The 27,638-nt window shown below is 41.0% G+C and overlaps 1 protein-coding gene across 1 annotated transcript; it reads left to right on the top strand.

Moving 5' to 3' along the window:
* Positions 1-1,172: 1,172 nt before the first annotated feature.
* Positions 1,173-27,638, top strand: MEIOB (meiosis specific with OB-fold). Its single transcript, XM_023557533.2, has 14 exons — positions 1,173-1,609; positions 5,753-5,829; positions 7,503-7,560; positions 9,946-10,077; positions 13,006-13,078; positions 13,975-14,170; positions 16,204-16,304; positions 17,163-17,215; positions 17,302-17,397; positions 19,183-19,284; positions 22,703-22,856; positions 25,306-25,489; positions 26,373-26,459; positions 27,186-27,638. Exons 2-14 carry the CDS (start codon positions 5,761-5,763, stop codon positions 27,294-27,296), a joined length of 1,416 nt encoding a protein of 471 aa, XP_023413301.1. The 5' UTR covers positions 1,173-1,609; positions 5,753-5,760; the 3' UTR covers positions 27,297-27,638.

Raw genomic sequence — 27,638 nt, 5'->3', positions numbered from 1 at the left:
ACTGCCCCACAGGATTTCCAACGATCTGCTGGTGGATGGGAACTGCCGGCCTTTTGGTTTGCAGCCGAGCTCTTAACCACTGCGCCACGAGGCCTCCCAGTTAGCTACAAATCCTGGTAATTAAGTGCACATAACCAGATCAGTTGTCCTCGAGTTGAGTCCAACTCATGGCAACCTCACAGTGTTTCAGGATTGCAGAAACGTAGCGATGTGGGGAGCAAAGCAGAGCACTTGCCCCTGGACGCAAGTCCAAGGGGGTGCCAGATGAGGTGTGGAATGACATTCTGAGGCGCTACAAATATGAAAGGCGCCTGACTGAGGCAGCTGGACAAGACCGGAGGGAAGGCGCTTCTGCTGACTCATCACCGCTATCAACGTCTATTCATTTTGAAACTGGTGTGTGGGGGTGGGGGGAGGGCACAATTTAGAGATTGCCCCTGGACACTCATTACCCTCCCTATGCCTCTGCAGGGTAGAACTGTGCTCCATAGGGTTTCCAATGGCTGATTTTTCAGAAATGAATCTCAGGCCTTTCTTCCAAGGCATCTTGAGGTGGATTCAAACCTCCAACCTTTCTGTTAGCAGCCAGGGACTCCTTCAGTGCACTTAGCCTGTTCTAGGTCTGTAAAAACCAGCGGCGCTCGTCCCTGTCCACCACCGCAAAGTCGAATCATGCCGCTGCGTCCTGCTGCGCGCTCCGGCGCGCGTTCGAGTCCCGGCTCTGCTTTCTGCCTGCGAACTAAAACTTCCCGACGCCCTTCAGGTGGGCGGGATACCCGCCCTCGGACGCCCTGAGAAGGAAACGACACGGCAACCATGGCCCCAAGTCTGCCCCAAGTCTTGCTCCTCACAATCCGGACTCCATAAACACTGTGGCCTGAGAGTACAGCTTGCTCCAAGGGCTAGGCGGGCTGGAGTGTGGAGGGGCGGAGTCGGAAAGCGGGGGAGCGGAGCATAGAGCTAGCGCTCAGAGCAGGGATGGGCGGAGCTGGGCACGATGGGGCAGAGTCGGCGTGCGGTGGGGGCGGGGCACGGGGCCGGCGCGCAGAGAGGGGAGATGTGGGGGAAGCGGCTGCACGCGGCGGGGCGGAGCGAGGCGGGGCTAGGGCAGCGCGCACGCGGTGGGGCGGTGCTGGCGCGCGGCGGGCGGGGCCTCGGTCAACGGTCGGCGCGCGAGCTCAGGCCGATTTTGTGCTGGAGCGCGCAGAAAGGCCACTGAGGAGAATCCGCGGAGGGCGAAGCCGCTGGGGCTGGGCAGGTGGGGCCGGCGCTGCGGCGCCACTGTGTGGGCTGCCGCCGTCCAGGCCGAGAAGCACCGGGGACGTCTCCGTGGGAAGCCGGCGGAGGACGGCTGAGGTGAAGCCCGGCCCCCGATGTTCGCGGCCGCTGTAAAGCGCAGACGTGAGCGGCGCGGGTTCTTGCAGGGCGAAGGCCGAGCAAGCCGCGTTCCGACGCGGCTCCGGAGCCCTGGCACGGTACTCTGGGTGCCCGCTCCCCTGAGGCGCTGATGTGGACCCTTACCGCGTCGGCGCGCAACGTTCCGAGCCCGGGCCGACCCCCGCCCCGTCAGGCTGCTGCAGCCCGCAGCTTGCGGGCTTAGACTTTAAAGGTTTTTTTTTTTACGTATTCTAAATCAGTTCAAAATAGACGCCTTACAACATACAGTTTAAACATTGCATTTCTCCGCGGAGTTTAAAACAGACTGACGACTTAGAACCCTCTTTAGAATGTTCCAGGCGTTGGACTCATCCGTTGGAAGGCGTATGAGTTCAGCCTGGAATTTCCAAACGCAAACTTTTGGATAATGGTCTTTCTCCCTCCCTCCCATCTTCCTTCGTGGCTGTCTCTGTCTCTCTCTGTTTCTCCCCCCAGCATTTAGTTAGAAATACGGAAACCGTACTAACGTGAAAAGTATCAACAGGCTTTCTTCTGTCTCCATGTTGGGGAATTCTTCAGTGAATGGCCAGTTCCACCCCAGAGGGTCTGGACGTCACCTAGAGTTTCATGATGCCCTGGTTACCAAGTTCCCATTGAAGCAGCAGGAGTAAAAACAACCACTTTGAGTTGAGCTTATAAAGACAGTTGAATGAAGCTGTTCCCCTCGAAGAGGGGAAAACCAATTTTGCCAAAGTCTGTCACAAACAGCGGCGTCACTAGGGGAGCGTGGGTAGTACAGACTGCACCCGGGTGACACCGTCAGAGGGGGTGACACCAAAATGACTATAAAAATATTCCTGTAGTTATAACAACAAAAACATTTTTTGTAAGCCTAGCTGACATGTTTCGCTATACCTACAAGGGTAAAACTCTGTGCTAATATGCTTTTTGAATCTTCTAATGCACTCCGGAGCCCTGGTGGTGCAATGGTTAAGTGTTCAGCTGCTAACCAAAAGGTCAACAGTTCGAATCCACCAGGCACTCCTTAGAAACCGTATGGAGCAGTTCTACTCTGTCCTGTAGGGTCGCTAGGAGTAAGAATCAATTCAATGGTGGCGGCAACAGGTGTGGTTTGGGTTTAATGCACCCCAGTCAGAGCTGTCATTATTACCCAGTTATTATGATTTTTTTTATTATGATTATGCTTCGAATTACAAGCACATGCTGTGGTTTTTGTTACTGCTTTCATTGCTCTCAATTAGGAGTGCTGAGAGAGGGGGAATAGAAGCAGGGGAATAATTGAGCTAGGGTGGTAGGAATGATCTCTCTTTGAGACCTGAAGAGTGGGGGGGGGCTGTGGGAGGATCTGAGGGTGGGAGTGGGGAGGGTGCTCAAGGTGCGAAGGCCCAGCCTGACTGGAGAGTGGTCATCAAGGAGGAGTGCCGAGAAATGTAGGAGCCAGGCAGAGGCCAGATCAGCTGGGTATTATAGGCTGTGGTGAGGAGTGTGGGTTTTCTTCAGGGTGATGTTGGAAGGGTTTTAAGCAAGGGAGTGACATGATTTAAGTTTTAAAAAGATTACTGTCTTGTGGAGAAGAGATGGAGGAGGCAAGAGTGGAAGCAGAGAGTGGTAGGGTAAGACGAGGCCAAGTGGTCAGATTCAAGAGATAATTAGGAGGTAGAATTGGCAGGACTTGGTAAGGACTGTTTTGGGTCGGCCAGTGAAGGAGAGTAAGAGCATCCATGAGGACAAGATAGATGGTAAAGGGATTTTCCAAGATGGAAAAGTGTGCAGTAGCTCTGGGGTCTTGCACAGCCCTGGCACACAGGACTGGGTGAGTATTGTTGCACTGAGGAGAATGGACAGCACACACACCCCTTCCTGGCTCTGGGGAGTACCAAAAAGTCAGCAAAGTTTGCATTGGTTGCTTGGTGCTTGCCACCATCATGAAACTTAATCAAGGGTCCAGGCTGGGACCTGCCTGGTCAGGATGGGCTCAGAGCCAGACAGGAGGTGGCCTTTAAAAAGGCTCAGAGCTCAGGGAGGGGAGCTCTGGAAGACCTGGGGCGGGGGAGCTGTCAGAGGTGGTTATGGTATATCCAGCGTTGGCAGTGTAGGCCCAGCTTCGTAGCAGGCACTCCACAACCATTACCTGTGACATTACCACCACTGTTACCTTAAAATGAACTAGTTTCCCTCCCATCCTAGGTAAGATCTAGATCAGTGGCCTCAAAGCTGTTTCATCTGGTCCCACATCTGGGCCTCTGTTTTCATTGCTCCTCCCATTCTCCTGGATGGGTACAGTGAGGAGTGTTGGCGACCAGCCCCTGCCCAAATTGTGTCCTGGACTCAGGGCCTGACACATCCGACAGTCAGCCCTCACGTGTTGAATGATTGAACTAGGTATAAACTAGATTATTGCAGTATTCCAGGTGGGGAGTAATTGAGCCTTGGGTTGGGAGATGGCATTGAAGATGGAGAAAAGGAGACACATTTCAATATATTGTCAAAGTAGAAAGGACAGTAGTTGCTGATGAATGATGTAATCTTTGTATTACCCCATTGAACTATTTTATGTTAACTTTGTATTTCTCAAAATGTCCAGGCTTGCCAGTGGATACCAAAGTATATTGCTATATCCTTTGAATAACAGTAGAAACTGAAGGATCGTCAAAGAGATATCACTAAGTCAGTGACCAAACCAAGAGATGCTAAGGGGTAAAATTTTGGAGAATTCACTTAATAGTATAAGTGAGTTGTTTTTTTACACAAAATCCAGCCCCTGAGTAACTCAGCCTCTCCAGCCTCAAGTGTCTGACACTTGGTAGCCTCCCGATAGTATTTGTTGGATGAATGGGTGACAGTTTGGCAAACATTTTAGAGAGTGAAAGTGCGTAGTGAGCCAGATCAGACCAAGCCAGAGAATGTGCAAGAGACTTAATATGGCTTATTCTCCATCACTTCATCTGGCAGAAGGCCTTTGAATGCAGAAACAGCTACATGAATGAGCGTGAAAAGCAGCACTATCCTTTATTGAGAGCCTGTGAACGTCTAGGAACTTCATGTATGTTACTTCCAATATTCACAAAAAACCTGTAAGAGATTGTCCATAGTTGATGACTGAGGAAATTAAAACTCAGTAATGTCAAAACACAAACTAATAGTACTAGAATTTAAGATAATTTTTTACAAATTCCACAGCCTCCCTGAAACTCAGATGTCACGGGACATGTCCTGAAACTGAGGCCTTTGGGCGAGAGAGCATTCACAGAGTGGAAGATGCAATTAAAAAAAAATTTTTTTTATTGTGTTTTAGGTGAAAGTTTACACAGCAAATTAGGCTCCATTTAACAAGTTTTATACAGATTGTTCCGTTACATTTTCCATAATGTGTCAATATTCTCATTATGTCCATTCTGTTTGTTCTGCTTCGATTAATCTAGATTCCCTTCCCCTCCTTAGCTTCTCATCTTTGTTTTAGGGTAGATGTTTACTGTTTAAATTCATATAGTTGATTAGGCCATGTTTTAATAAAATGAAAGTCAAGTAAATCTGTAGTTTGGTGTAGCTTAAAATTTTCAATATGAGACCCTGGGTGGACTTCTAGTTAAGTGCTTGACTACTAGCTGGAAGGTTTGCGGTTTGAACCTGCCCAGAGGCACCTCGGAAGATAGGACTGGCAGTCTGCTTCTGAAAGGTCACAGCCTTGGAAATGCTATGGAGCGCAGTTCTACTCTGCACACGTGGGATTGCCGTGAGTGAGAATCAACTGGATGGCAACTAATGGCAATAGTTTTCACTACAGTAAGATCTTTTATAACGATGATTTTGCAGGACAAGCCACGGCTTCATTCATTTGACACTTGTTGAGTGTTTTCTTTGTGCAGGGTAGCGTTAGAATAGATAAAAGTATGTCAGACACCACCTCTGCCCTCATGGAGCTAACCTCTTAGAGTGTAGTTGAAAAATTACTACATATCCCCACACAGGGCAACCAAATGCACGATTCGAGGTGTTTATAATTGTTAATAAATATTTGAATCTTCACATGTTCCATTGAATCATTTCTCATTTGAAACTCTAAATTTATATGGTACTCAAAAATGCTAAACTATACATGTTTTGGGAAAGTGAAAGTTAAAAATTAGAACCTAATGATGTTATGCAAAACTATAAAGAACATTTTGATACATGTTTTCTGCAGGTTGAATCTGTATTAATTTACATTTTAGCATTATAATGAAAATTTTTGCAAAGAATGAGTAAAATATCTAGAGTGTTTTCCTAGAGAAATTATTAATATTTTTGATGTCTGGAATGTTTTGTGGTTTATTTCAGTTACATTTTTTTCTAAATTATATTTTCTAAAATGCAGATAAAGGAATGTCAGGCTCCTTTGCATCGAAGACCTTCACTGCACTTTCAGATCTCCATCCCAACATGGCTAATCTGGTCAGTCTCAGTGGTGGGGGGTTTGGTTGTTCTCTAGTGCAGCTTCATGTGATACTACATTATGTCAGCATTACTGATTCCTTGATACACCTTGTGTAATTGACAAGCATATAGATACTCACTGCATTAGTATAGTTGTTAGATATTAAGTATCCCTAAGCTTCTTTGTATTTATGCCAGCAAAATGAAAATTAATTGTTCTTTTGTCTACAGCTTAGGAGAGATGATTGTAGAATATGACTGTTGATTGTTCAAAATGATCAAAAATTTATTTGCAGCATTTTAATTAAATATTGTACATCTGCTATAAGTATATTAAGTCTATAACTTAGATAACTGGATTAGAATATAGCTACTATATTCTAATCCAGTTATCTAAGTTATAGACTTAAATTTTTGCCATTATTGCTGCTTTCATGCCATAAAGGTATACAACAGGTGTGTTTCTGAAATGATTGTGTGAAAATTGGTGTTTTGGGAGGGTTTGTCACAGAATTCAGTAATTTCAAATATACTGAGATTGTTACTTATTTAAAAGAAATCCGGGTGTAATCATCCTGTAAGGTGAAAAACATGTAATAAAGCAACTTCCACACCACCTCACCTTCTCCTGCCTGTGAGTTGGCTATGTACATTTGACTTTTGTAAACCAACTTTCTTAAAATGGGACAAATTTGCATATAACTTTAATAATTTTCAGTTTCAAGTTATTAATGTTAAAAATAATAGTTGTTACAGTTTTTCTTGAAAGGTAAAATATTTGCTAATCACCTCTTTAGTTGGAAATCTTTACTTGACATTTCCATTAGTTACGTTCTTTCCAACAAAATTCAGTGAGATCTACATGCATATGAAATTAAAGAAACAGTAATGTGTCTAAATGCAGAAAGACCAGTGAACAGCTCAGCTAGGATGTGGTGGTCTTAAAAGCTTGACTATATTTTAAATGTAACAGATTATCACAAGGTTAAAATCAATTGCTAGAATTAGTAATATAAGTTTAGATTTATCCTTTCAGAAAAAGCTAGTGGCTTTTATTTTTTTAAAGCACTCTTTTAATATGCACATTTTTTTGGTAGTCATTGAAGAGATTAAAATTATTAAGGGAATTGGTTTAATATCTAGCACTTTATAACTAAAGTTTAAGATCCAGAACTTTGTAACTTAGGTTTATCAGCAGCAATATACAAGTTTTGTAATGATATAATTTATATTACAGTCCAGCGTATTTGGATTAAGAAGCTAAGCAATTTTATGTGGATAGTTAGAAAACCCTATATAAAAGAAAGCTTTGAAGACCATGGCAAATTAAATTGCTTTATACATGTGCTTTGAATGAATTCAGTAAGGATTGGTAGCATAGGGCAGTTACTGTGCACCACCTAGTGATTGAAAATGAAAATAAACTAGAAACAAAAAAAAAAAACAACACACTACATGTTAAATGATTATATTTGTAATAGCAGTGAAGTGTCTTATTACTTTGTACTAATCCTTGTGGAATTGAACATTGAGGGCGTTCTTTTAGATATTGGTCTGGAATAAGTACATTTAAATGATTCCTAGTCAAAAATGTTTGTTAGATTCAGTACAATATAACAAGTCCATGAAATTATATTTACCATCTACATCTGTGTTTAACATTGGTCTTCTGTAACCTTTTTGTTTTTCAGAAAATAATCGGTATAGTTATTGGGAAAACTGATGTCAAAGGCTTTCCAGACAGAAAAAGCTGAGTTCTGTTTAACTCTTTGCTTCATTTTTCATAAACTATGACTTATAACTACAGCAAAGTATATTTAAGTGATTTAAGTTTTTCATGCTTGTTTAACTTCTTAAGAACAATGGTCATGCTCTCTTTTGTAAAGTACTCAATTCAAGGTGATATGTGTGAGGACATTCAAATAATTTTTAATGATTTTATTTGATGTTTTTCAAACATACTTTTAAAAGCTTTGTTTATGCAGTGCCAAAATAGCTAGTTAAATTGGTCAGCTCATTAACTTGTCTCAACATGTATTTGTTGAGCAGTTCTGCTGTGTAAGGCCCTGAATGCAAAGGTAAAACAGAAATTGTAGCCCCTCATCTTCCACTAGAGTAATGTCTAAGAGTCTGGACTCTGGAACTAGGCTGAGTGGGCTCTCTAGTCACTGGGTCATCAAAGATCAACCTCTCCAGAACTCTTCTGTGAAATGAGGATAAGAAGAGCTGGTGCGAAAATTAAATGAACTCGTGTGTGTAAGGGTTAGCATCACGTGTGGCCTATAGTAAGAACTGAGGTTAACTTACTTTCAGCTTAAATCTCATGTAAGATAGACAGTAATGAAGAGGAAGGTTTTCAAGCAGGGAGGTGTCATGATAGAGTCATGCCCAAGGGAGCTAAAAGTGTGACAGCAGTATCTATGTATAATTCAAACAAGCAGACAATTCCATGGAAAAAAATCACTTTCATCTATGGAAAATGGAGTTAATTTTGGTTTCAGTGGTTCTTACTAAGTTGCTTTAAACTGTGCAAGGGTTTTAGAACTATGGAAACGTAATTCAGGACTGAAATTGAATTTTTAAAATCAACTCACCTTCCAACTTTTGTAGTTGGCATGCAGCGATACAATGTAGAGTGCCAAAACTGACAGTTTACTACTATTAGTTTTGAAAGAGTCAATGCTTTTGTTAAATGTTACAGCGTAAGTGTTCCTGTATAGCTTGAGTGAATCAGAGCTCTAGCCAGTTTATTACTATTAGTTTTGAAAGAGTCAATGCTTTTGTTAAATGTTACAGCGTAAGTGTTCCTGTACAGCTTGAGTGAATCAGAGCTCTAGCCAGGCAGTCAATGATTTTGGCAGGAAACATTAATTTTGCTTGAATCACCTGTGTAATTGTGTCTGTGTTAACTTGACTTGTGCTAAATCATGACATCTGAATCATAGGTATTGTAATAAAAACCAAACCAAACCTGTTGCTGTCAAGTAGATTCCGACTCATAGCGACCCTATAGGATAGAGTAGACCTGCCCATAGGGCTTCCAGGGAACGCTGGTGGATTCAAACTGCTGACCTTTTGGTTAGCTCTTAAACACTGTGCCACCAGGGCTCTGGTATTTTAATAGGTACCTTTATTTTTACTTTATTTTATATTAATATTCAGTTTTTATTTTCGAGGTGAAACCAAAGATGTTGTCTCCCACCAGTACTCATTGTGGATGTTTTATGTTATCAAAATTAATTAGATCAGAATTAACCATTTGAGTAATTTGAGCAAGTCTATATATCTTCCTGTTTTCTGAGCTCTAAAACGTATAAGATACGTGAATTAGAAAAAAGTCACTGTGAAAATATTTGCTCAAATTACAACAATGAAATACAGTTTTTACCTGTCACATTGTGGGGGTAGCAGAAACATTTCTGTATGTTCGACTTCTCTTTACAGTGATTATACGAGATTACCTTTTTGGAGAAGATATACTACTGGCTTTTAAAATAATACTGTACGCATATAATGTATTAATATATTTTCATAAAAACTTGGAACAGTACAGAAGGTCATAGAGTTGAGAAGGGAAATTCCCCTTTCGACCCCACTCTCTCGATCCCCTCCCCTCCACAAAGGTGAACGCTAGTAACAGTTGGAGATATATCTGTAATTTTCACATGTTGTATTACTTTTTTAGTTAGCAAAGACGATGAAGAGATTTCCGTTTGAAGAAACAAATACTTGCTGACGTCTAGTGGTGCTCACTTAATAGCACACAGTTTATTTTGAAATAACAATTTAGACCTGCATTGTGACTTGGGTTAAAACAATAACAGTAGGAAAGAGTAGAGAGTCAAAGCTAATAGCTGGATGGTTCAAGCCTACATATTGTTTTCCTCCAAATATACAGATAACTGGGGGACAGAGACAAAGAGGTAGATCGTAAGGGGAGGCATCTACGTGGGCAGCTTGTTACCACCCTCACTTTGAAACTCATAAAAGCATAACTTATTTTTTTATTACAGAATTTATATTTGAAGTGTCATTTTATACCATGCATTTGAGTATTTTTATCATAATAATCTTATTTGTTCAAAGCTGAAATAGCACTTCATTTGAAAAATAAAAGCATTGGCTTTCCCTTAGATATTGGATCAGAAAGGTACACCTTGAGTTTCACTGTGCGGGATTCACCAGCCCACTTTGTAAACATAGCATCCTGGGGCAGTGAAGATTACATCAGGTCACTTTCTGACAGCTTCAGGGTTGGCGAGTGCTGTAAGTTGTCCTTGATTCTTAAACTATTTCTATTATAGTATTATTCCTGTCATATGTTTGTGATAGCTATACTTTGGGAGTTAAAATAAGGCACAGTTTCTAACTCTTAAGAACCTTATCGGAAAAAAAAAATCAAGTGTAAATTTAAGAACATAAAGCAAGGCATTCTGTATTACTTGAAATGTATAAAAACATGATTATGGTGCTTGTTGTTAGGTGCCATCAAGTCGGTTCCGACTCATAGCAACCCTATGTACAATAAAATGAAACACTGCCCCATCCTGCGCCATCCTCACAGTCATTGCTACTCTGCTTGAGCCCATTGTCGCAGCCACTGTGTCAATCCATCTCCTTGAGGGTCTTCCTCGTTTTTGCTGACCCTCCACTTTACCAAGCACGATGTCCTTCTTCAGGGACTTATCCCTCCTGATAACATGTCCAAAGTACAGGAGACGAAGTCTCGCCATCCTCACTTCTAAGGAGCAGCCTGGCTGTACTTCTTCCAAGGCAGATTTGTTCATTTTCTGGCAGTCCACTGTATACTCAGTATTCTTCATCAGTATCGTGATTCAAAGGCATCAGTTATTCCTCGGTCTTCCTTACTCATTGTCCAGCTTTTGCATGAAAACACTGTGGCTTGGATCAGCCATACCTTAGTCCTCAAAGTGACATCCTTGTTTTTCAACACTTTCAGATCTTTTGCAGCAGAATTGCCCAGCACAGTATGTTATCTTATTTTTTGATTTCTGCTTCCATGGGTGTTGATTGTGGATCCAAGTAAAAGGAAATTCTTGACAACTTCAATCTTTTCTCCATTTATCATGATGTTGCTTATTGGTCGAGTTGTGAGGATTTTTGTTTCCTTTATGTTGAGGCGCAATCCATACTGTAGCTGATCCATACTTTGATGTTCGTCATAAGTGCTTCAAGTTCTCTTTACTTTCAGCAACAAGGTTGTGTCATCTGCATATCGCAGGTTGTTAATGCATCTTCCTCCAATCCTGATGCTCCATTCTTCTGCATATAGTCCAGCTTCTCGGATTATTTGCTCAAGCATACAGATTGAATAAGCATGGTGAAAGGATTCAGCCCTGACACACACCTTTCTTGACTTTAAACCGTGCAATATCTGTTTATTCTGTTGAAACGACTGCGTCTTGGTCTATGAACAGGTTCTGCGTGAGCACAATTAAGTGTTCTGGAATTTCCAGTTTACAAACATGATAGTCACATATTTACCTAGGTAGTGTTATGATCTTTCATTTATTTCCTATCCAATTTGCATCAACCCTATTGTTTTCATAATCATTTATCTGTAAACATGCTAGGGCCACTGAATAGATTTTGATAAAAGTTGATATTTGACTTCTTAATGGATTTTAAGGAACTTTACTTTTAGTCCGAATGCCAAATATTTTCATCTTCCACCCACCCACCCTATCCCTCTGATTATTCAGTGTAGTATCCACAAGAGTATAGTGGAAAAAAAATAAGGACTGTGAAAACAGGTAAATTGGATTCAAATCCCAGCTCCAACATTTATTTACATTGTGGCTTTGAAGTAACGTTTTAATCTTGTTGAGCCTCAACTATAAAATAATACCCTATTAGGTTCTTGTGAATGTTAAATGAGATAGTGTCTAATATAAAGTGTAGAATTTAGTCACTCAGTAGGTAACAACTCTAACCTTACATACGAAACTGAAGAAAGCACACGTACCAATTCTCTTTCACGGTTCAAAAAGAGCAGAAAAGGGGTAATGCAGATAATTAAACTACTCCTCTGCAGCACTGTGCTGTCAGACAGCCCATTGCTGGTTCCTGGGATTAGTATCTAGTCACATATTACCTTGTATTATTAACTTTTCAGTGCCATATATAGCATTCCTCTAATTAAATAACAAGGTCATTGAACTGTGGAGTACAAAGGCAGAAAACTGCAAATTTCATAAAAACCCAAAACCAAACCCATTGCTATGGAGTCAATTCCAACTCACAACAACCCTATAGGACAGAGTAGAACTGCCCCATAGGGTTTCCAAGGAGCACCTGGTGGATTCAAACTGTCAACCTTTTGGTTAGCAGGTGAACTGGTAACCACTACACCACTAGGGTTTCCACAGACTTCATAGGGCCCAGTATAGTGATACGCATTCCCTGAATGAATGCAGGAATATTAGTTTCATACAGAGATAAAGACTGGCTTCAGTATTAAGATATGTTATATGTTGATGGCTGTTGTGAGGATGAATAAGAGATTTTTAAAGAGCCTGAAGTTGATGGTGATTACAAGTCTAAATAGAATGCTTATGAAAAAAGTATAGGTTTTCAAATTAAAAACATGGTGGCTTCAAATTTCAACTCTACTACTTAGTAGCTGTCTGAATTCAAGAAAGCAGTTTAACTTCTTGGAGCTTCAGTTTCTTCAGTTGTAAAATAGGGACAATCACAGGACTATTGTGTGAGAAATTAAAATAGAGCAGAAAAAGCCATAGGGAAATCGAAATCCTAAAACGTTAAGTTCACAAAGCTGGTAAGTGGTGGAGCCACAATTTGGTACCCTGGGTTTTCTGTTGCTCCTTCTCTTCCATCACTGTTATTTCAGAGGGCAGCTGTTAATTAGGTGGAGATCAGTTACAGTGTTTGTTGTATAGAAGGCATGTTGTGACCAAATCAGATGTTCAGTATAACTAATTAGTAAAGTAATAAGAATGTGGGTCGTATGTTGGGACTTGTCATCGGGTATCAAACTGATGGTCAGACCCCAGGATCCTGTTTCTCTCAGTGGCATGAGAAGATGACTATGAAGGATGTTCAGCACCCGCTCGGACAGTTAGCAGTGACACCGCTACAGACGTGAGGTGCACATGTTTTGGGTTGATCCTGTTACCATTTTGTAATGGCATCATACTTTTCCCTCTGTCTTAGTGATTATTGAAAATCCCCTGGTACAAAGAAAGGAAATGGAAAGAGAAGAAAAATTCAGGCCTGCAACTCCTAGGTAAATGTCTGTCCAGCACAGAGATCAACTGTTGTGCTAGACTGGTCATCGCTAATAATTTTTGTGTGTCAGCTTAGCAGAGAGTTTACACTTCAATTAAAAAATTAGGAGTTAAATTCTTCCTCACAAAACTTATCTTTGGTTATGACATTTCTTTGCTTATGGCTTTGTTTTTAGTACTTTGATTCTCAGTCTTAGATTTGTAAAAATTGGACTCTAGTTTTTTTTTTTTTTTAAGTCACATAAGAAGTGAACAGCAAGAAGTGAAGATAAACCTTGGAAATTATGTCTATTTTCATATCAAGGTATAACTCCTCTCTGCCATGTTATCTTAGGCCAGGGTCCCTAGAGGTAGAGCCTGAGACGAGGATTCTTGTGCAGGGGGTTAATTGAGAGAGAGCTGGGCCTGGGGGAGCGGAGTAAGAGGGGAGCTCAGCTGGGACTCAGCCTCAGCCTGATCCCAGGAGGGACCTCTGAGTGTTAGCGGCACCACAGAGATGTACCCACTGGGGGGGCTGGACTTTTGTACCCTTTATTAGCCATTGGCTGCAGTCCACCTATCCCCATGAGGGGATATAACCTCGAAGGCATTCCTGGCCGAGGGCAGTTCTCAAAAGAAGGGTGTAGCTGGGAGTGACCCCGCGCCAGCCTGGTAAAGGGTCCTGGCAGGGCACCACAGTCTCAGGTGTGGGGCATACACATATACCAAAGCATTTTCTTAATGACAGTATATTTTAGACAAAAAGTGTTTTGCAATGTTTCTTAGAGTAAAAAGTGTACGTTTCTTAATATAGTCTAAACTACAACCAAAAAGTAATTCAGTTGTGAACATGGGAGTATTTCTTGTATGCAAGAATCATCGCGTGTTAACTTTTTTGTGTGTTTTTGCAATTTAGCAACTGTAAGCTCTTGCTCAGTGAGACTCATTCAATTGTAAAAGTCTGTTCCAGTTATGAAGTGGATACCAAGTTACTTTCTTTGATACACTTACCTGTGAAGGAGTCTCATGATTATTATTCACTGGGTGACATTGTTGCAAATGGACAAAATCTCCATGGGAAGATTATTAACGTGCTGGCAGCAGTGAGGTCGGTAAGTTAAAATCTTAAGGAAACTAAGTGCAGTGGTGGTGGTAGGGGCATCATTTAAACTGCATTTGGAAAGTAGTGATCATGACTAGCTGGAGTAATGTACCCTCTGTATTGTGATCAGTAGTCAGCTGGATTGATTTAAGAAAAGGGTAACACTTCTCATTAAAGGGAAAGTAGCATTTTATTTGTAAACAAGTAGCAGAATAAAATGGTGTTTAAATCCTGAGTACTTACTGGGAGATAACTCGCTGACGGTGTGAGAGCTTCCCACACTCTGGTTAACCAATGAGAGGGTCCACCCATTGGCTTGAAGTTTATCTCTAGGACCTTCCTTGAAAGGGTGTGAATTGAATAAACTGGGGAATCAGTTCTGTGCAGTGTTCTGGGAACCCTCCTGGGTGGGGAGAGGGAGAAGGCCCCCTGCACGAAGCACAAGTCCGCAGGTGCAAGGACTGTCTCACACCTGCTGCGTCAGCATCATCTCCCTCTGGCTCAGTTACTGCAGCTCGTTCTGAACTCCGCAGTTGACAGACTCAGTCGCTTGGCAAGGACTTAGAGGTGGACCTTAAAAGCAAAGCTTCACAAAATGAAGCTCAGAAAGAAAGGGAAAGGGGCAAGAGCAAGAGTCATTTCTCAGTATAGAAAGGATGATGATCAAAACGCAAGAAAAGGGAATATCTTACATTCTTCTTGTAGTTAATGTAAGTAAATACTAATTGCTTTTAGGTATTAAATACTGACAGGAGTGCGATTCTTCCCAGATGACAGGCCCTTGGCAGCAGGAGCTGTGTCTGCTTTGTTTGCCACCCTAGCTCCAGCCTAGCGCAGTGCCTGCCACATGGTGAATTGTCTGTATAATTTAGGATGGAGGAATAAATGCCCTGTAAGACAGTCTTGAAAAAGAGAAATCATTTTCTGGGCAATTGAGATTCAGTCTTACTTGAAGGCAGGAAAGGATCTCTCAGTTCCGCTGCAATTCTATAAAATGTCATTATAGTTACAGTGTAGTAAGAATTTGTCAAAATTCACTATGAATTTCACCTGCAACAGCTTTACACGCACACACACACACACACACACACACACACACATATGCTTGGTACCCTCTTTCCTGGGTTGTATTACCTCTTTTCATGACTTCTGTCTCTCATTTTGCTTCAGCTCTTTTCGTTTCCTTTTCTCCAGGTTTGTATTTAACCTGTTCTCTCCTCCTTCGTGGTCTTTTCAAGTGTTCAGAAGTTTCAAGTCTTTACAACTCTTCAGTACACTTTCTCTCCCCGACCCCAGGGACCGAGCAGGCCTCTCTCACACTCTGGCTGTCCTTTTCTCTAGGTTTCTTTTCCTGATCCTCCTCCTCTCTTGGCAACTCTTGAGCCTCCCCCAGCCCCTTCTAGCAGAGCTCAGTGCCGAAGCAGCCGAGAGGACAGACGTGGTGGTGGGATTGGTAGAGGAGGCAGCACCTGTTTCCACATGAGCGCTCAGTGGAGAGACTCCAGGTCCCCTGAGTCCTACCACTTTGATTTCTTCCCTAACAACATGGACAGAACCAGACAGTGCCAAAGCGCCTTCGCACCACCGTCTCCTCGATTTGGTGCCTTCCCCTGTGGGGAAGGCAGAGGAGGTCTCACCACTGGTAGCTCACTGATGAGCCCAGGTTCTGTCAGTCACAGGAAGTCTAGGCTGGCCTGCACCGAGCCCTGGGACACACAGATACCCTGTCTACCTCCAGGGGTCCAGAGATGCTGGTCATGAACTATCTGTCCCAGCACGTTGGAAGACCTGATGACCTTGACTTAAAGCTTATGTATCCGTGTCTCTCTTCAGCCAGACGTGTGTAACCTACAACTGCAGCTAAAGGCATCGAGTTTAGAATAGAGATGCTTTCAAATCATCAAATAGACAATAGTAGTTCTTGCTATTTTAATGTTTCTAACTTGGTATTTAAAAAGTAAGCGTTTAAATATTTTCATCAAATGTGTATTAAGTACCTCTGCAACTATAGGGAAAGCATTATCATTTCCTCCTGTTTCTAAGGTTGGTGAGCCAAAATACTTTACAACTTCAGACCGAAGAAAAGGCCAGAGGTGTGAAGTGAAACTCTATGATGAAACAGAGTCTTCCTTTACAATGATATGGTAACCTCCCACTGCTGTTCCAGACTATGAAATTACTGCTATTACCACTGAGACAGAACAGTTGTATTTTATCAAAAAGATTATAGATTTAATGTCAGGACATAAAAGATATTAAAAATATACCTTGCTCCTGTAGGTTCAGTGTTAATCCACTGCTATAGACTGTGCTGTAGGCCAACTGTCACTGAGGTCTCCAGAGGGGCGAGAATTGCTAGGATGGGCTCCACAGTGACTGTTTTGTACTCGTGTACTGTTTTCACACCAGTGGTGTTTAATGAGACCCGAAAGATGATGAGCAAGGCAGACTTGACCTGTGCAATAAACCATAGTGGGCATGGAGGGGGTGGAGCAGCAACTTCCTTAGGCTGGACTCTGTGGGTACAGCATGTCTGATACAGGCAGCAGCTGTGCCCTAAAACACTGCTGGTGCAACACAGCATTGAGGTAGAGTCCAAACATTGGGCCCCACAGGAAGCACTTAATAAGAGAAGTGTCTTAAGTCCATCAAGTGACCTGAGCAGTTTATCCCTTGGTGGGGACCTTACCTCAATGGTCTGAAAGAGTGACTTCTAGCCACTCAGTTCTAACTAGCCTAGAGTGGCCTGAGGAGGGGAAAAGACGGACTTGATGAACAGAACATTGTTAGACATATGTATTTGTTAAAGGAATGACTTATCAGTTGATGTTAAATACTCTGTTGAATACAGAGTATAACCCTGCAAAAGGCAGGAAAAGCAAACAGCCTTCACCTGTCTTTGACAATATGGGCGATTGTCAGCCATTAAGGCATTCTTTTCTGGTAAATAACGTTTTCTTCTAATGTATTCAATTTTTATCATTTCTTTTTTAAAAATTCAGTTGGGACAGTGAATCTATCCTACTTGCACAGAGCTGGACGCCACGAGAAACAGGTATCATACTTCAGTGATTATGTTCAGTATTTGTCATTTCTTTACCCATGTGCAATAATTCTAAAATGATTTTTCCTCCCAAACAGTAATATTTGCCTCAGATATAAGAATAAGTTTTGACAGATTTCAGAACTGTATGATGGCAACTGTAATCTCAAAAACCATTATTACAGCTAATCCAGGTAAAAAGCCTTTTGACATTTTTCATCCCTTTTGAAATGATCTTATCAGACATTCCAATATTTATGCAGTGTATTTAAGGATGAAAATGCAATTGGGTTTAATTTTAATTAAAAGTAAAAAATTGCTTTATATGGCATTTTTTAAACCTATGAGCTATATATCTTTTTATATACTGAAGAAATGTGAAGAACCAGACTAATTTTTAAAGCATCATCTGTTGTAATGAATTTTGAGACGTCAGTGTTATTTACTGGATAACCTAAATTATTGACTATTTAGAAAATAAATCCAGTTTCCATGTACTCAGGTAACTTTTATTGCTAGAGCGTTGAGTACATATTTATGGTTCTCTTAGTCCATAGCTGTCAATTAAATGCCCAGAGAGCTCACAGGAGCGCTGCTCTTTCTAGGGCCTTATGCTTACCCCATAGTTGGGCCCAGGCCAGTCCTAAGCCCCGGAGGGATCAGTCTCAGGTCCCTTGTTAAAAGGGGGGACAGTTTACCCCTGCATGAAATCAGGGGAGCAAGACATGGGGGGATCAGGGAGTTACTGTCTTTACACTTTCTCAGAGTGCCTAATAGGACAGACATAATGACCAGCCCAATACTGCGGAAGAGTCCAGAATGACGAGAATGGAGTGCTGTTGTTAGTTGCTGTGGAGTCGACTCTGACTCATGGTGACCCATGTGACAGAGTAGAACTACTCCATAGGGTTTTCAAGGCTGTGACCTTTCAGAAGCAGATTGCCAGGCCTTTCTTCCCAGGTGCCTCTGGGTGGGTTTGAACTGCCAACTTTTCAGCTAGTAATCAGGGCACTTAACTGTTTGCGCCACCCATAAAACCTGTTGCTATTGAGTTGATTCCAACTCATAGCGACCCTATAGGACAGAATAGAACTGCCCCAAAGGGTTTCCAAGGAACAGCTGGTGGATTTGAACTGCAATCCTTTTGGTTAGCAGCCAAGGTTTTTAACCACTGTACCACCAGAGCTCATGTTTGCGCCATCCAGGACTCCAGAAATGGCATTGTCCTTTGCAGTCTCAAGAAGATAGAAATTTAGAAGTGTGTTACTTTAAGCGTACTATGCTGGCCAGTAACAAAGCGTCAACAGTGGCTGAAAATCATAAAGCAATTTCACGTTTTTGACCAAGCCGTTTTTGGAATTTCTGAAAGGTGGGACTTCTCTGAAAGCTGACATGACCTAAGCTGATGAGACTGTTTTCTGTAAGTGCACAGCATCAGCTCCTTGAGCTGCAGAGCAGGTGCTTGTGTGACAGTCACATTTACAGATTACAAGCAAAGTGGGCAACCATCTCTACCTTCATGGAGCTTGTGTTCTAGCAGGGGAGAGACAGACACTAGACAATAAAGATGACACATCCACGATCATGGAGTATTTGAGAAAAAAGACTGGAGCAGGGTCAGGAGGGCCCAGAGTGTTGGAGTGTGTATAAGGGCGGGTTGTAGTTTTCAATAGGGTACCAGGCAGGCCTCCCTGGGAAGGTGGCATCCGAGCAGAGTTAGTGAGGTGAGGGTTGAGCCGAGGAGAATGTGTTCTGGGAAGAGCAGAGAGAATAGCCAGTGCAAAGGCTCTGAGGCTGGAGGGTGCCTGCACAGGGAGGAGTGACAAGGAGCCGTATGCAGAAGGCCACAGAGCACAGGGAGAGGAGCAGAAGTCAAGGGTGGAGAAGACATGGGGGGGTGGGGGCAGGTCAGTGGGGCTTTGCAGGCTATCCCTAAGACCTGGTTCTCTTGCCTTTTACTTACACATCTTTACTTTAAGATACACCAGAAGCTAACATCCTACTGAACTTTGTAAGAGAAAATACAGAAACAAGTGCTCCAGATGATGAAATAGACAGTTATTTGAAAGAATCCATAAATTGTAAGTGACCCTTTAAATATTTGAATTTTTAAGAGGTCAAAGTTTGGGCCTGTGAAAATTAAAAAAATTACCATATTCTAATTCTGTAACTATTATATTTCCAGTTTTAAAAATGCAGTTTTTAACTTTTGGGGGTTTTATAATCTTTTTCCCAATCTAATGAAAGCTAATGACCCCCTCCTCATAAAGGCAGCTGTACACACACAGAATTTTGCAGAAAATGTCATGTGTTCACAGACCCAAAGTCAATGAAGTCCAGGTTGAGGCTCAACTTTAAAATGGATGCCATTTATTGCCGTCTGTGGCTTACTCAGAGCCCGAGGGAGAAGAAGAGGAACAGAGCAGAGTCCTAGCTCGCTCTCTGGAGGCATTTTCTCTAACCTCCTACTAGGAGATCCAGTATTTCATCATCACACAGGACACTAAATTCACCTCCAGAGAGTAACAATTGAAGTAACCATTGTGATGGTTAAAACTATGTCAACTTGGCTGGGCCATGATTCTCAGTGTTTATATGTGTTCACTCTCATGATTGAATCTGCTGAGAGTAGCCAGTCAGTTGAAGGGGAGTTTCCTTGGGGGTGTGGCCTGCATCCAAATATAAGCAGACATTCTGGCTTCTTTGCCCACTCTGGATCCTGCCCTGCCTCCTATTTGTCTGGCCTTGGCCTCTTGGGACTTGAGCTATCATCTTAAATGCAGATCTTGGAATTCGTAGATTTTCACAGCCTGAGAGCGGGATCCCTGCTCTCCAACCTGCCAGTCTTGGGTTTGCCAACCTCTACGGCTGTGTGAATTGAGAAAAGCCTCTATCTTGATACACAGACTTGGGACATTTCAGCCTCTACAATCATGTGAGCTGTTTCCTTGATATGAATCTCCCTATATGTGTATTTATATGCTTTACTGGTTTTGCTTCTCTAGAGAACCCAGCCTAAGACAACCATGATAAATTATTCTGCAAGTTCATATAGACACCGTCATCCAGAGTTGTGTAAAAGCAAGAACTTTGTCATTGTTCCTTGAAGGAGTCAGCCTGTTTCCAATAATCTAACTGTAATCTTTTTGCCTCCAACAAGGGACTATAAAGTTGTGTTATCAGAGTTAAAATTGTGATTATTGTTACTTTGGAGGCATTTAAAAAAATGTTGAGTCGTTTGCCAAAGATACCATTTCAGGAAGCTTCCATAAAGCACAGAAGTGACCACTGGGCTGTGAGGTGGGTTTGCTACAAATTTATTTCAGTCCCTGAGAGTCTCTCAACCCTGAAGTGGAGAAACAAAAACTGTGCTACTGCTGGGCTCCTCATGGGCATCACATTTGTATGGAAAACTTTTTCCTAATCAGTGTGTCACATCAATGTGATCACAAAGGTAGTAAGTACTTCCAGGTCCCTTTCTTTTACTTGACTGTGGGAACTTTGATAATTAAATTTACTCAGGGACAAAAATGAGTTGCTTTGTCTTTTAAAATACCCATTACCCCCATGAAAAACTTAGAGATGGGAATTGATGAAATATTTTATGGTTAAAACTATAATCAGGTTCTTTTAAACCTTCTATTGAAAACGACGATGCTCAATATTAAAAGTATTATACAATTTTAAAACAGCCCAGAAATAAAGGGTTATCATTTTTGTGAATGTCTTCTAATCCATCATTCTGTGCATAGACACTAATAGAAAGATAAAGATATAAAAATATGATAGACATACAGATCATAATTTTTGTGAAGGAAATTAAATTTTATGTACTAGAAGTCAAAAGAAGAAAAGAAACCAATGAAATGCTGAAGGAACTGGGCAACTTCCTTTCTCAAGTAATATCTGCTCCTGTAAGATTCCTCTAAGATTAAGAAAACTAAAAATGACTAATAGGTTGTTGTTTTTGGTTTTGTAAATTTTCTTATATAAACTTTTAAAAAGTAAGCCAGTTACAAGTGGACAGCTCAGTGCATTTTCACATAGCACACACCATTGACCCTCCTTCCAGTTGGATGATAAATGCCGGGGCCCAGAAGACTCCTCATGCCTCTCCCAGAGGTAAACATGATTCTCAGTTTAACACCATAAAAATCACAGATGAACTCAGCCTGCTTTGGAGTTGTAGAAGTGAAATCATATGTATACTTACTCTTGTGTGTGATTTTTTTGACATTATGTTTGTGAGATTCACCCATGCTTCTGTGTGTAGCATTTGTTTTCATTGATGTATGTATTATGCCGTTATCTGGTTGCCTTCAAGCCAGTTTCGGGTCATATGACCCCATAAGACGGCAGAGCTGCCCATAGGGTTTCCAAGGAGCGGCTGGTAGATTCGAAACTGTCGACCTTTTGGTTAGCAGCCCAGCTCTTAATCATTGTGCCACCAGGAATCCGTTAATATAAATATAACCCAAAAACCCACTGCCATGGAGTTGATTCCAACTCATAGCGACACCATAGGGTTTCCAGGGCTGAAAATCGTTGTGGAAACAGAATGCCGAATATTTCTCCCAAGGAACCACTGGTGGTTTTGAAGCACCAACCTTTCGGTTAGCAGTTGAGTGCTTTAACCACTGTGCCCCCAAACCAAACCCATTGCCATCGAGTTAATTCCGACTCATAGTGACTCTATAGGATGGAGTAGAACTACCCTGTAGGGTTTCCAGGGAATGGCTGGTGAACTTGAGCTGCTGACCTTTTTTGGTTAGTATCCAAGCTCTTAACCACTGTGCCACCAGGGCTCCAAAATTTCTCTATTTCACTGATTCTGGTTTTTGTTTTTACAAAAATTTTTGAACCTTTTTGCACGAGTCTTTAGATGAGTCTGTGTTTCTGTTGGGTGTACACCTAGAAGTAGAATTGCTTTGTTGGGCATTTGTTCAAATGGTTTTCCAAAGTTGGTACCAATTTACACTTCCACCAGCAGTGTTTTCGAGTTCCTTTCCAGTGTTTGGTACTGTTAGTCTTTTAAATGGTGGACATTTCATGGAATCCTGCTGTTGCATTAATTTGCATTCATCCAATGATCAATAGGTTTATAAGCCATTTGGCTATCTTTTTTTATGTGCCTTTTTAAGTCTCTTCCTTATTTTTAAAATTAAGTCGACTTTCTTCTGGATTTTTAAGTGTCTTTTAGATATCTCGGAAATGAGTACTTTGTCTTGTTACAAATTACCACCATCTCCCATTTGTGGCTTGCATTTTCATTCTTTTTAATGGTATCTTTTGATAATTAGAAATCCTTCATTTTACTGATGACTTATTTCTCATCCTTTTCCTTTTATGTTTAGTTGTATAATCAGTTTTAATATAACAATAATTTTTCTGCTACTTAAGCTACTCATGTTATCATTTGAACTTTGTTGCTTTCTATTTGGATGTAATCCTTTGTAGTTCTTAGAATATATGTAAACTGGAATCACTTTTTTTTTTTAGTAAATACAATAGTTGATGTCTATACAGTGAAGCAATTAAAGGCGAAAGCTTTGAAGAAGGAAGGAAAAGCAGATCCTTTCTATGGTATTCTTTATGCTTACATTTCTACACTGAACATTGATGATGAAACAACAAAAGTAGTTCGAAACAGATGGTAAGCAGCCAAATTACTTTCAGCAAATATATCTTTGTGAGAAGCAAAAAACAATTCCTGTCAATAAGTTTTAAGCTCTATGAAAGTAACAGCTATTTTTGACATGTATAGAAATGTATAGAGAAATGACTCCTACTGAAAAGTTTCCATGGCAAATTATTTAGATTCAAAGATTATAATTTCATTTTAAAGTAAAATTTATTCTGCTATACTTCTGTAATCCTAGAAAATAAAGATATAATACAGAAACATTTAACCGGGATGACAAACTGTTGTCTTACAACGTAGTAGAAAATTATTTTGGTTGACATGTCTTATAGTCATGCAGTGACAGCATTTTAAAAAATTATTTTCAACTGCATGATGAATAAGATGGCCAGCATCTCCTAGGTAAATATAGTATCTACCTGCATGGAAAAGTAAACCTCAGTGGGTTTAATAATGTTAGCCAAAATGTGCTTGGCAAGCAGCATCTAAAATGTTACTGTGAAAGTCTCCCTGTGGATTTTTTTAATAGAAATTTTTATTGAGGTAATTGTAGGTTCATATGCAGTTGTAAGAAATAATACAGAGAAATTCCTTGTACACTTTGCTCAGTCTTTCCCAATTGTAATAGTCTGCAAAACTGTTGCTCATGATCACAGCCAAGATATTGACCTAGATACAATCCACCAGCTCAGTTTTACCTGCATGTGTGTGTGTATTCTATACAGTTTTGCCACACGTGGTTTTTTTAGGTGCCATCGAGCGAGTTCCTACTCATAGCAACCCTGTGTTCAACAAAGCGAAACACTGTCTGGTCTTGCACCATCTTCACAGTCATTGCTATGTTTAAGCCCATTGTTGCAGCCACTGTATCAGTCCAACTCATTGAGGTTCTTCGTCTTTGTCACTGACAGTTTACTTTACGAAACATGATGTCCTTCTCCAGGAGCTGGTCCTCCTGATAACATGTCCAAAGTATGTGAGACTAAGTCTTGCCATCCTTGCCTCTAAGGAGCATTCTGGCTGTACTTCTTCCAAGACAGATTTGTTCGTTCTTTTGGCTGTCTATGATATATTCAACATTTTTCACCAACACCATAATTCAGAGGCGACAGTTCTTCAGTGTTCCAACCTGAGAGTCTCATCTTCCGGCACTATATCAAACAATATTCTGCTGCTATTCATAAGGTTTTCACTGGCTAATTTTTTTTCAGAGTAGACCTCCAGTCCTTCTTCCTAGTCTGTCTTAGTCTGGAAGCTCAGCTGAAACCTGTCCACCAAGGGTGATCCTGCTGGTATTTGAATACTGGTGGTATAGCTTCCAGCATCACAGCAATACGCAAGTGCCCACAGTAAGACAAACTGACAGACGCTTGGGGTCACATGTGTAGGTTTCTGTATGTACTGCCACAGTCAGGATACTGAACTGTGGATTTTTAAGACATTTTATAGTTTAGTGTTAAAGTTGAAAACTGATGTGGAGGCTGCTGTGCAAGGCATGTGTTAATTTTTTTGAAAAATATTTTTGAAAATATTTTTTATTGCCTCCCTTATTTGTTCCTCCATTTCTAACATTGGTATCTGAGGAAAAGCATCGAACATTTACTATAAAGTTGATCTTGTGCTAGACAAGAAACCGCTATCTTCAGATCATTCCTTTGAGAAATCTGAATTAGTCTTCCTGTTCAAATTGGCCGAAGTGAGAGATCCCAAACCCTGCCCTGGAACAGCCACCACATGACCTACCAAAGTCTCAAATGTGTGTTTTCCCCAGTAGTACTTGACTATACAAAATTTCCTATTCATTCCTCCACTTTGGCGAAAGGCCTTACGAAATTTTGAGAAATTTGAATTCGTCTTCCTGTTCAAATTGGCCGAAGATCTCAGAAATTTTGAAGAGCATAAAGTTACCATTTAAAGTGAGAATGTATCACCAGCAATGTCCACAGCATTTAGCAAGTGGAGCCAAAAAAGTTCCCTGGGGTTTTTCTGTATGTGTACAAAGGACACAGTATAGAGACCACTGAGCCTGGGCTTTCTCAGTGCAAACATGATTCCTGTCCCCGACAACATCGATCACCGAAGTGGAAGTTCTGCAGTGCTCAGAGAAGGGAAGGGGTGAGCACTGGGGTAAAAAAAAAATGGGGGGAAATGAGCTGGGCTGGGCCTTAGAGCCTGGGCAGGAATCTCAGCAGTCAGGAGGGGAGAAAGGGCAGGACAGTGAGAGTTTTGGGCCATCCCAGTTTCAGATAAACCATGAATGCTGCAGATTAGACTGCATTGTGGAGAGAGCTCTCCTGACTGTTCGTTGTTATTTCTTCTGTCTGCCTTGTATCCTGCATGGTGCCGATGACCAGTAATATTCCATGTGCTGGCTTAGCCTTTTAAGTGGTAATCCTTCTGAAGAGATCAAACTTGTCACTTACAGCTGTCCTGTTTTATTATTTTCTTTGTTTCCTTTCAGTTTGGGCTGTAGTTACATTGTAAATGAAGCATCCAGTGCTTGTACAACCTGCAACAAAGACTGTTCAGAATTTCAGTCTGTCTTTCTAAGCTTTGATATGCTGGTTGACCTCACCGACCACACAGGCACCCTCCACTCCTGCAGTCTCACTGGGAGTGTTGCTGAGGAGACTTTGGACTGCACGGTAAAGCGCAAGAAGGAAGAAATGCTTAGAAACATTTCAAAATTGACTTCTCTTCCACCAAAACATAGGTTATTTTTGTGAACATTTGGTAGAAATTAAGTCATTAATAGGCCTGGAAAAAGTCAATCTTGTCGATCTTGATTTATATACACATTGCTTTGCATGAAGAATTGATTCCATGTTGTATGTTAAAATTATAGCTAAAAAAAAACCAAACCCACTGCCCTCGAGTCGATTCTGACTCATAGCGACCCTATAGAACAGAGTAGAACTGCCCCATAGAGTTTCCAAGGAGTGCCTGGTGGATTTGAATTGCTGACCTCTTGGTTAGCAGCCGTAGCACTTAACCAGTACGCCACCAAATTGTAGCTAGTATGGACTATTATGAATAATGACTAAGGCCTTTAGCCAAAGCAGAGGAATTAATAGGAAATTTTGTATAGTCAAGTAATAGTGGGGGAAACCAACACATCGAAGACTTTGGTCGGTTATGTGGTGGCTATTCCAGGACAGGGTCTGGGATCTCTTACTTCCACAGCTAGATAGAGTCAACCATGACTGTTCTCCCTGGTCTGCTTTAGAACAGCAGTGGTACTTGGACATTAGCAGGTGTGTTTATGATTTATTTTTACAACCAGTTCGTGGGTCTGGTTATAACAATAAATTTTTGTCTCCACCTTGCTAAGGGGAGTTTTCTATGCCAAACCCCTGATTCACTTCAGAGATTGAGGTATATAGCCTGTCCTGTTTTCTGTCCTCCATCAAGAGAATTGAGCTTATTCATGGTGAAGAAAATTCATCTCTAATGAGCACATTTAAGTTTCACATTATTGTCAAGATGAGTTTTTCATACTAACTTCAGAAATATTTTTTTTTTAACCAGGTAAATGAATTTCTAGCAATGACAGATGAACAGAAAACAGCATTAAAGTGGCAATTTCTTTTGGAAAGAAGCAAAATTTACTTAAAAGTTAGTGTATTTTACGGTGCTATATCATTCTTTATATTCAAACAATAATTTCAAAAGCCTAGGGTACAGACCTAATAAATCAGGGAATTTATTTTTAATTATGCCCACTTCCTGTGGGTGCAGAAGGATTCAGCTACCCTAGAAACAATAGAATCATTTTTTTCCCCCATAAAGTATAAAGGAGTTACAAATGACACCCAAGAAAGAGCTCAACAAAGACAATATCCATTAATGTTAACTCCAGGGCAGTTCAGCAGTCTTCGGAGTTAGGCTGGTTCTCCCTGCCCCCAGTATGGTGAGACCCAGACAGATAAGCTAACCTCTTTGAGTATACAACTCTAAATTATAAGATATACATATTATATATTTAATCAGAATTACATATATTATTAACAAATTATGTGATCATGTCCCTATCATCTAATAGATTATGTCATCACTACAGCTTCATGTCTTACCAGAAATTGGTAGTTGGTACACACATTAAGCCTTTTTTTTCTACATGGATTTTCCTAAAATCATTCAGAAGCCAGGTCTGTAATTTCTCAGCCCATACTCTGCCTGAGAGTAGAATTCGTTCCCCCACCCTACAACCATTAATTGATGTTTATGTTAATATCTGCAAACAGAACTTCCTTTGCTGTTTTTTATTTTATTTTATATAATGTTGGTTTTCAACTTTATGCATTAGGTGATTTTTAAAAGCAACTGTTTTTCTTCTTACAGTTTGTTTTGTCACACAAAGCAAAGGGTGGATTCAGAATTACCGTGCTCTCATGTAAGCTTGCAGATCCTATTGAGGCAAGTAGGAACTTGTCTGGACAAAGAAATACTTAAAACCATCATTTTAAACTCTGGAAAATATAAGGAGTTTTAACTCCCTTTAAAGTGGAATATTGTTTGAACATTATGGATAAAATTGTATTTTGAGCAAGTGTGCTATAAGTGTTTCTACACGTTATTGTTTCCTTCTGGAGTTGGCTTGGGGGAAGTCTCAGCTGGACTCACTTCTTAGAAGGCCTTTCCGCTGGCTCTGCCACATCTCTTCCTAAGTTGGAAAATGTTTGCGTGATGAATAAACAAGTTTCATCTTTCTCACAGATAGTTTGCTTTCTCATTTTGAGCCATTTTATTCTTTGTCTTGTTTTCCTGAAGAAAGTCCCTGGGCAAAGTCGTGTG

Source organism: Loxodonta africana, chromosome 12, assembly GCF_030014295.1.
Source record: "Loxodonta africana isolate mLoxAfr1 chromosome 12, mLoxAfr1.hap2, whole genome shotgun sequence".
NCBI classification, from domain to species: domain Eukaryota; kingdom Metazoa; phylum Chordata; class Mammalia; order Proboscidea; family Elephantidae; genus Loxodonta; species Loxodonta africana.
This window is presented reverse-complemented; position numbering and strand designations above follow the sequence as displayed.